At 46.9% G+C, this 10339-nt stretch overlaps 2 protein-coding genes across 2 annotated transcripts; both read left to right on the forward strand.

The window, feature by feature from the left end:
- The first annotated feature begins 229 nt into the window (after positions 1-229).
- On the forward strand, positions 230-2062 carry LOC135717501 (nucleoporin Ndc1-like). Its single transcript, XM_065239615.1, has 2 exons — positions 230-561; positions 632-2062. The coding sequence occupies exons 1-2, from the start codon at positions 245-247 to the stop codon at positions 2040-2042; spliced, it is 1728 nt and encodes a 575-aa protein (XP_065095687.1). The 5' UTR covers positions 230-244; the 3' UTR covers positions 2043-2062.
- Positions 2063-2686: 624 nt separating this feature from the next.
- On the forward strand, positions 2687-9583 carry LOC135717498 (uncharacterized). The gene is made up of 3 exons (XM_065239612.1): positions 2687-4276; positions 5366-8426; positions 8631-9583. Exons 1-3 carry the CDS (start codon positions 2687-2689, stop codon positions 9581-9583), a joined length of 5604 nt encoding a protein of 1867 aa, XP_065095684.1.
- Positions 9584-10339: the final 756 nt, after the last annotated feature.

Raw genomic sequence — 10339 nt, forward strand, 5'->3', positions numbered from 1 at the left:
ACTGCAAACTGTCAAAACTCAACACTCGCTTGCGCGCTGCATCAGATGCCGGTACACACATTTCCCAAGCCAGTTTTTCTCGAATATTTTGCAGGATATTTAAGCGTTTAGTTTACAATTTTATCGTTAATTCAAGTTTGAATGATCAACTAACGAATCAGCTCACTGAGGAAAGAGGTAAGTACGCGATATCCTGGTGCAATTTCGTATTTGAATAGAGGTGTTTGATTCAACGTACAGGAAGATGGCAACAGCAATGGAACCGGTCCCGTCTCGCGATTTAGAAGGTCGTAAAATTTGCGTCGAGCGCTTCATCTACGCAATCCTGTACAGCGTCGGGGCGCAGTTTGTTCTGCTTGCGAGCTTCCTGCTGTTGGTCAATTTTAGCCTGCTCCACCCCTTAGCTTGGTTGGTGGACTCGTTTCGATTGCTCGTTTCCCTTTCCACCTGGCTGTGGATTATGCCGCTCGTCAGTGCGGTCATCGTTCACGGAATATACCTGGCCAAATCGCACCTCTCCGGGGTCAAGTACTGTCCGACGCGGTTTCAGCAGATCTATCAGTGAGTTTTACTGTTTTGGTTATTTTCAAATTGAACTTGAGAGTTATGGTTATGGTTGGTGTCGTTTCAGATCGATCATCACCAAGTCCATCCTGCTGCTGGTCAATTGCGTGATTGGATTCCTGACGGCTTGGTTGTACACACGCTTCCTGCGGGACGATTATCGCATTTTGTTCCTACCGAAGGATAACGAAAATTCCGTACTGAACGAGAAGTATCTATTCCTGCAGCTGGGAGGCACGTTCGCCGGAGTGTACTATTTCATCAAGAACAAATTGGAAAAGCCTTGTCTCAACTTTCCGGTCATTCAGCAGTCTCGATACCAGCAGATTCGAGCTCAACTCTACAGTATGGTGTATCGGTCTCTGTTCAAATCGTTTTTCCCAACGCTGACCTACGTGAGCTTCTACTACACCTTCAACTGTTTCTACTTCCGCTACAAGTTGGCCAACGTCTTCCACGGTGTATCGCTCGCCGAGGAATCTTCGCTGGGTGCGCTGTATTCCGTGTTGACCGACATCCGACTGGTGTTGTACTGTTGGATTCTATCCTCGCAAATCCTGACCAACATGAACCTGATGCAGGTATTGTTTCACATTTTCCTCACGGAGCACCGGGAGTTCCTGGTCGAACGGACTTCGCTGGCCAATGACTCGCAAGTCACTCTAGTAGAAGCGCTTGCTTGCGAACAGATTCCTATCATCCAACAACTGGCCGCACTGGATCTTTTCACAATCGCGGAAAGCTGCGATCCGAGACGACGGGCCCGTCTGTATGCTCTGTCCATTCCGGGAGGCCATCCATACAATTGGCGTCTGGTTTCCGGCGAATGCATTCGTCTCATCAAAGACTACACCACTCAGCTGTCGAAATCAATCGAAGGAGCAACCCTGAAACCCCGTCCGGATATTGCCAAACTACGTCCCACGGCTTCCATGGATGCAGAAAAGCTACTGATGAAGCAGTACAATGAAAGCTTTGGAATTCGCAGCCTGTCTACGTCGGCCCTGCCAACGGAAGCTCCCCAGCCGGATGTCATCTGCAAAGTGGTCGACCACCGGCTAGACTCGTTACGCGAATCACTTCGCTCCATTCCGGGAATTTACTACCTCTTTGGGGAACCGAAAACTGCCAAAACCTGCCACCTTCTGGCGACGCAATCACAGCAGATTGTTTGGATCAGCCAAGCGCTGGCATCGCTGGCGGCGCACTCAATTCGGGAGGATCAGTTCGGTGTCGTTCAGAACGATCTGCCACTGGTCATACGGACGTTGCTGCAGCTGAAACAGGTGCTCGATAAGGTCGGTTCGATCCAGCTGGACGTGAAGAAGATCGATCGGAACTACGTGGCCCTGAAGGCGGCCACCAAGAGGAGCTTGTATCGAATTTCCGCCGCTTTTGCCGACTATCTGAACGATATCGTTCTGGAGCCGAGCGACGTGAAGGCCCTGCTGGGGTTCGTGAACTATCGGGAAGCCTAGGCGAATGGCCGGGTATTTTTGTGCGTTTTGGAACTTCTTTTTCTGTTAGTAAATAAGTCATCCAGGTAAACTGCCACGTGGACTCATGAAGTAATTGTAAGCAATTATAATTTAGTACGAAAATGTTGGATACGTGTGTGGTTTATCCGAAAAATCCTGCTCAATTATTGGGTTTTGCATTGGCGAGAAAGAGACTTTCGTCCTTACAGCCATATATGTTGTTGCCACTGGACAGTCCCTCGAATTGACATGAGAGTTTGTGTGTGGAAGAGTTAACTGTCAACTCAACGGTGGTAGGGTTGTCAATTAGAAGTAAGCCATCAGAAAACGATTTGTCATCATTGTTGTAGTGAACGAAATTGATAAAGTGAATTAAATTATATTTTCTCATACCTAATTAAATCCTAATTATTAAATTAATTGCAGTTTGAAACCTAACAGTACATTGAATTTGTTGCTGAGAAATATTTTGTGAAATACTTAATAGGAGACTAATTGTAAGTAAATTAAACTAAATTAACCTAAAATGTTTCTAAATAATAAACATTTACAGCTTTGAGCTGATCTCATCGCAAAGACGAGTAGCTTCAACGAAATCCGAATAATTAATTCTCGCAACATTCTCAAAGAATTATCGCCACAAGATGCAGCGATCATTTGTCCGTCAGACCCGATCTAGAACCAAGGTCACCCAAGATGCAGCGGGAAACCGTAATCAATCTGGAGACGGCGCTTGTGTGATGATTGACGATCCGGACACGACAGCGGATGATAGTTTTGTGCCTTCGGTGATCGATCTTGAGCACGGAAATGAGTGTGAGTGTGCGAAATGTGATCGACCCAATAATGACGAGCTTTATATGGTCCAATGCGGAGGCTGTAAGCGTTGGTACCATTTCTCGTGCGCGAATGTTGACACGATTACGGTACGCTCAAAAGACTTTGTGTGTGCGCAGTGTTCCCCTAAGGTACCTCCACCACCTGCTAGTTCTACTGCTGGACGGTCCAGCGTCTCTAGTGCACGGAGAGCTCAGATAGCCCGTGATCTAGATCGATTGGAGGAAGAAAGGCAAGTACAGGAGAAAGTGGAGGAGGAACGACTACGGATGGAAAAACTGTTGATCGATAAGGCGATGAAGGACAAACTAGAACGCGAAAAGGAGTACATTGCTCGTAAGCATGAGCTGCTCCGTCAGCAGGACGATGAAGTATCCAGCACACGTAGTCGGCATAGTAGCAGGAGTAGCATCCAAAAGGTGGAAGCATGGGTTGAGAAGCATGTGAAGCCTACTGATATCAATCGAGTCAACGTGGCAGGAAACGTGACTGATGCAAAGAACATCGATCAAGTGACACCAACACCCGTCGGTACGTCAACTCCGTTAATGAATAGCGGAATATCTGATATTGAAGGGGAAGTAATTTCTATTCCGCGTACCACCGATAGTGTAACCATCGGCGAAAGTCCGGAGAACGAGTCAGATTCGGCAAACGATCAACATCGGAATCCAAAAAACCATTTGATTTCTCCAAAGCTGCAGTTAGTGAACATTCAACCATATGCTCGCCTACTGGAAGAGTCTAGGGCTGCACAGTGGAAGATTGGAATTAATCCGATGCAATCCAGAACCGGCACGATTCCGAAGTTCGTTCCGAAGCTTATGGGAAACTCCTCTCCATACGATGTTTGGCACCGTGAAACCAGTGAGCTGAGAAAGCAGCAATGTCTTGAGCTGCAACTTCAGCACGATGTTGAACTGGAGCGTCATGAGCAACGTGAGCGTGAGCTGGTAGATCGCCTCAAACGCGCGGAGGAGCAGCGCGATCTGGAACGACAACGGTTGCTTCAAATCGAAGATGGCTTGCAAAGGCAGCGTGATATAGCAACGAAACATCAGGAGGAGAACGATTTGAGGCGCAAACGAGAGATGGACCTGGTAAACAAGTTGAAGCAGTTGGAACAACAGCGTACGGAAGAACGGAACCAATTACTCAAGGCTGAAAACGCTTTGCATATGCAGCTTGAAATGAGTAATCAGCAGTACCAGACCCTGGCGGCGACAAGGCAGCAGGAGCAAGCGGAAAGAGACGAAGACCGACGAAGATTTCGTTCGTTAGAGCAGCAACTTGCAGACCATCAAGAACTACTTCGACTACGAGAGAAGAGCCGTCCATTTCGAGCAACGGAGCCACAACAAGTGGCACCAGTGGCATCCACTCAGCCAATGCTGCACGTGAGTACAAATCGTACTCCCCAATTGGAGCGTAGGGAAATAAATAACTTCTCCCATACTTCGACACCCGATCCCAGTATCGTTAGTTCGTTAGACAGATTAGGAACGCCTCATACGTTTACTGTACCCCCTGAATTAGGGCCTTCTTATGTAGGACCACAGGGTCAACCACAGCTCAATCCGTTAGGGCCTTCTTACGTAGGACCACAGGGTCAGTCACAGTTCAATCCGTACCGCCCTCCGGAGTTTCACCCTTTCCATCATAATCAGTTCCCACCAGTGCAATACGGTCCAACACAACATCAGCTAGCTGCCAGGCATGTTATTCCAAAAGAGCTTCCGGTTTTCTCTGGGGATCCAATTGACTGGCCACTCTTCATAAGTAGCTACAAGCACTCCAACGAAGTTTGTGGCTACTCAGACTCGGAAAATCTACTACGCTTGCAACGTTCCCTCAAAGGTGCGGCGAAGGAGTCAGTTAGTAGTTTCCTTCTTCATCCTTCGACCGTGCCACAAATTCTTTCCACGCTACATACCTTGTATGGGAGGCCTGAACATATCGTACATAACATGGTTGCCAAAGTGCGAGCGACTCCAGCGCCAAAGGCGGAAAGACTGGAAACACTAGTCCAGTTTGGGTTAGTTGTCCAAAATTTATGCGGACATCTAAAGGCTGTCGGCATGGATAACCACCTTTCCAACCCTACCCTTCTTCAGGAGCTCGTTGATAAGCTGCCAGCTACAATAAAATTTAGCTGGGCACTCTATCAAGAGAATTTACCCGTTGTCGATTTGAACGCTTTTGGTGAGTACATGGGAAAAGTTACATCTGCTACTAGTGGTGTTACAAACCAATGTATGACAGCAAGAAATCCAAAGGAGGAGAAATCGAGACCGAAGGATAAGGTATATGTGAATACACACGCTACCTATGACCGTAGAAATTCGGGGTCGTCCAGTAATCAACCCAAGAGTGAACGGCGGGAGCTACCAACGAACAGCAAAGGCAAAGAAAACGAAGGAGGTAAATGCTGCCCGACTTGTAAATCAAAGGACCACATTGTAGCGAACTGTACATCTTTCAAAAAGCTTTCGTTGGACGAACGTTGGAAGGTGGTGAAAGAGAACAAGCTGTGCCGCAGATGCCTCGTTTCGCACACTCGCTGGCCTTGTGAAGGTGAAGTCTGCGGCGTCAACGGTTGCGAAAAGCGCCATCATCAACTTCTACATTATGAGCCTACCTCAGGACAATCCGCGATTACCACCAACGCTACTGTCACCATCCATCGTCAGCCTGTTTCGTCGACGTTATTCAAGATACTTCCGGTGACGTTATACGGGAAGAATGGTTCCGTTGATACCTATGCATTTCTGGACGATGGATCATCGGTCACCCTAGTAGAAAAGGCAATAGCAGATGAACTTGGAGCCGATGGTAAAATGCAATCCTTGTGTATCCAGTGGACTAGCGGAATCAACAAAAAGATTGCCACTACCCAACTGGTAAAGCTGGGAATATCAGAACCCGGTGGTAAAAATAAATTTGATGTGTCGGAAGTCTACACCGTCGAGAACTTGGGACTACCAGAGCAATCGTTGGATTTTGCTAGCATGCTAAAGCAGTACAAGCATTTTCGAAACTTGCCAGTCAAGAGTTTCCAGAGGGGCGTTCCTGGTTTGCTGATTGGTTTAAACAACGCTCACCTCCTGACCGCGTCCAAAGTTCGAGAAGGAGAGGAACAAGAACCAATCGCTTCAAAAACTCGTATCGGATGGGTAGTCTGCGGTAGTCTGCGAGGAGGAGCTCATCAATTCCAACACCGGCAGATGCACATGTGCGTGGAACCAGCGGAGCTCGATCTACACGAATACGTACGTGAATTTTTCTCTGTGGAAAGTCTAGGGGTTTCAGTGGCCCCGATTTTGGAAGGAAGTGAAGATCAACGAGCTCGTCGAATCCTCGAAGAGACGACAGTAAGAACAACTAGCGGGAAGTACGAGACTGGACTCTTGTGGAAACAAGACTCCATAAAATTTCCGAATAGCAGGCCGATGGCTGAACGTCGTTTGAAATGTCTCGAGAAGCGTCTTGAGAAGGATCCGCAACTCTACGACAGCGTACGGCGCCAAATAGCGGACTACCAGGCAAAAGGTTACATCCATGCGGTAACGGAAGAAGAAATTACAAAATTCGACCCACACCGCACTTGGTACCTTCCCCTTGGAGTGGTTCTGAACCCTAATAAACCGGGAAAGGTGAGGGTAATATGGGACGCAGCGGCTAAGGTAGACGGAATCTCTTTAAACACGATGTTGTTGAAAGGTCCTGATTTGCTGACTCCGCAGCTGTATGTTATGTTTAAGTTCCGTGAACGGGAAGTGGCATTCTCTGGCGATATCCAAGAAATGTTCCTGCAGGTCGGAATCAGAAGAAAGGACCGAAGTGCACTATTGTTCGTGTTCCGCAACTCGCCATCTCAACCTATGACTACTATGGTATCTGACGTGGCGATCTTCGGAGCGACTTGTTCTCCAGCTCAATCGCAGTATGTCAAAAATCTGAATGCAGCGGAAAACGAGCAAGACCATCCAAGAGCGGCGGCAGCAATCAAGAATAGACACTACGTCGACGATTACTTGGATAGCGTCAACACGGAGGAAGAAGCGATTGAGTTGGCTCTGGAAGTGGCGGAGGTCCATCGGAAGGCAGGTTTCCACATTCGTAACTGGGTGTCAAATAGACCCAAAGTACTAGAGGCTATAGGAGAAGTTAACCCAGCTACTGTCAAGAACCTCACGATGAACAACCAGAGTGGATTTGAGCGACTACTTGGGATATCTTGGCTGCCGAGGGAAGATGTGTTCTGCTTTTCGCTTAGCCTGCAAGGAGATCTTGAAGAATTAGTGGAAGGCGTGATTGCACCAACCAAACGAATGATGCTGAGCTTTGTCATGAAAATCTACGATCCGTTGGGGCTGGTAGGTTCGCTGATTATTCAAGGGAAGATCCTCATACAAGAAGTCTGGAGAGCTAACGTGGATTGGGATGAGCAAATACCGGAGAACATTTTCAAGGCATGGAAACTCTGGCTTCAGGCCCTGCAAGAATTGAACAATGTGAGAATTCCTCGTTGCTATTTCTCGGGGTACGATGTTAACTGTTATGATTCTCTGGAATTGCACATATTCGTCGATGGCAGTGCACAAGCATACTCGGCCGTGGCTTACTTCCGTGTTCAGGATCGTGGACAGATACGATGTGCTCTAGTTGCTTCAAAAACGAAAGTTGCTCCACTACAGTTACTATCAATCCCGCGCTTGGAATTGCAGGCGGCGGTTCTCGGGGCGCGTCTTCGAAAAACGATTGAAGAAGGTCATTCAATCCAAGTCAAGCGCACACATTTTTGGAGTGACTCTAGTACGATTATCTCGTGGATCAGATCGGACACTCGTCGGTATCGGCCATATGTTGCCTTCCGAGTCAACGAAATTTTGAACCATTCAAGGATTGAGGAATGGCGATGGCTGGGAACGAAAATCAATGTTGCAGATGAAGCTACAAAATGGGGAAAAGGCCCGAACTGTACGCCAGATAGTAGGTGGATGCGAGGTCCTGCGTTTCTCTACGAAAAGAAGAGTGAGTGGCCGAGCAGCGGATTCGAGGTACCGGAAGAAACAACGGAAGAATTACGATCGGCATACATATGCAGTCACTTTCTAACAGTTCCGATCATTGAGGTGGAAAGATTTTCCAAATACGAGCGTCTGTTGCGAAGCGTAGCATACGTTTACCGCTTCCAAGAGAAAAGTTTGAGACGAGCTGGAAATACACAGTGCGAAGGTGCAGAAGAGTTAAGCAGTGAAGAATTGCAGAAAGCAGAACGGAGTCTGTGGCGACTTGCACAATCGGAGTGCTATCTGGACGAGGTAGCTACTCTAAAACATAACAGTCAATTGAAGCGAGAACAGCAGAAGGCGTTGGATAGAAGCAGTTCTATAGCGAAGCTACCTCCTCTACTCGACGAGCACGGTGTTCTACGCGTGGATAGCCGTATCGCAGCAGCAGACTACGTCCCGTACGATACCAGATACCCTATCATTCTACCGCGGGGTCATCGGATTACCAACCTATTACTGGATTGGTATCACCGTAAATTTCGTCATGCTAACAATGAAACGATTGTCAATGAAGTGCGTCAGAGACATTATATTGCAAAACTCAGAACTCAAGTACGCTCTGCAGCAATTCGGTGCCAGTGGTGCCGCGTGTATAAAGCGAAACCCGTAGCACCAAAGATGGGTCAATTGCCTCGGATCCGAATAACGCCGTTTCTACGACCGTTCACGTTTGTAGGAATCGATTATTTCGGCCCCTACTTCGTTAAGGTCGGACGAAGTTCCGTCAAGCGCTGGGTAGCGGTCTTTACGTGCCTTACCGTGCGTGCATTACATCTGGAGATAGTCTTCAGTTTGACAGCTGATTCATGCAAGAAAGCCATTCGACGGTTTATTGCTAGAAGAGGAGCACCACAAGAAGTGTATACGGACAACGGCACCAATTTCGTTGGTGCTAGCAGGGAGCTGGAAATTGAGTTGCGAGAAATCAACATCGCGACGAGCAGCACTTTTACGGACACGAACACCAAATGGCGTTTCAACCCTCCCTCTACCCCTCACATGGGTGGTTGTTGGGAACGGATGGTACGATCTGTAAAGACTGCGCTGGGATCATTGCCAACGTTACGCAAGCTAGACGATGAATCCTTCATGACGCTGTTAGACGAAGCAGAACACATGATCAATTCACGACCGTTAACGTTCGTGCCGCTGAGCAATGAAGAACAGGAGTCGTTGACTCCGAATCACTTTTTGATGCTAAGTTCGAGCGGAGTTCGACAGCCGGTCAAAGCTCCCGTGGATGAAAGAAAAGCTCTATTGGACAGTTGGAAGTTACTGCAACATATGCTGGATGCGTTTTGGCGGCGTTGGATTATTGAGTACTTACCAATCATCTCCCGCAGAACCAAGTGGTTTCAAGACGTGGCACCAGTCAGGGAAGGAGCGATAGTAGTAATAGCAGACGAAGGAGTTCGTAACCAGTGGACAAGAGGCCGTGTGATCCGTACATATCCGGGCAAAGATGGAGTAGCACGTCGAGCCGACGTAGAGACATCTAGCGGCGTATTGAGGAGACCGGTTTGCAAACTTGCTGTTTTGGATGTAGTTCCTGATGGTGACGCCGAAACGGATTCCGGGCGTCACGAGGGGGAGAATGTTGCCACTGGACAGTCCCTCGAATTGACATGAGAGTTTGTGTGTGGAAGAGTTAACTGTCAACTCAACGGTGGTAGGGTTGTCAATTAGAAGTAAGCCATCAGAAAACGATTTGTCATCATTGTTGTAGTGAACGAAATTGATAAAGTGAATTAAATTATATTTTCTCATACCTAATTAAATCCTAATTATTAAATTAATTGCAGTTTGAAACCTAACAGTACATTGAATTTGTTGCTGAGAAATATTTTGTGAAATACTTAATAGGAGACTAATTGTAAGTAAATTAAACTAAATTAACCTAAAATGTTTCTAAATAATAAACATTTACAGCTTTGAGCTGATCTCATCGCAAAGACGAGTAGCTTCAACGAAATCCGAATAATTAATTCTCGCAACATATGTATTACCAAAGAGGTAACTCTAAGACCAGAAGGTCTCAGGTCAGTTGTGGGATAGTTTACCCTTCCGGGATACAGTTCGTTTGTGGTATTTTTTTATTAGGGTACACTCATAAAATAAATCACATAACCAGTGGAAAATATCCATGTGAATTTCACATAACTTTCATGTGATAACATGAGCAGATCTCTTCGGAATACAACGCTACTGCAACCAAATTTTCACCGAACCATGTTTGGGAACAACGAACCAATCTCAGCGTGTATTCGTGCGTTTACGGCTGTCGAAGAGTTTTTCGAGTTCAATGAACCAACCGAACGTTTTGCAAATCGGATTAGGTCTGTGTTAAATTAGCTCTAATATATTCATTAAGACTAAATTGTCAGA

This window comes from Ochlerotatus camptorhynchus, unplaced genomic scaffold (genome assembly GCF_037179485.1).
Source record: "Ochlerotatus camptorhynchus isolate MF236.1 unplaced genomic scaffold, CSIRO-AGI_Acam_v1.1 ptg000058l, whole genome shotgun sequence".
NCBI lineage: Eukaryota > Metazoa > Arthropoda > Insecta > Diptera > Culicidae > Ochlerotatus > Ochlerotatus camptorhynchus.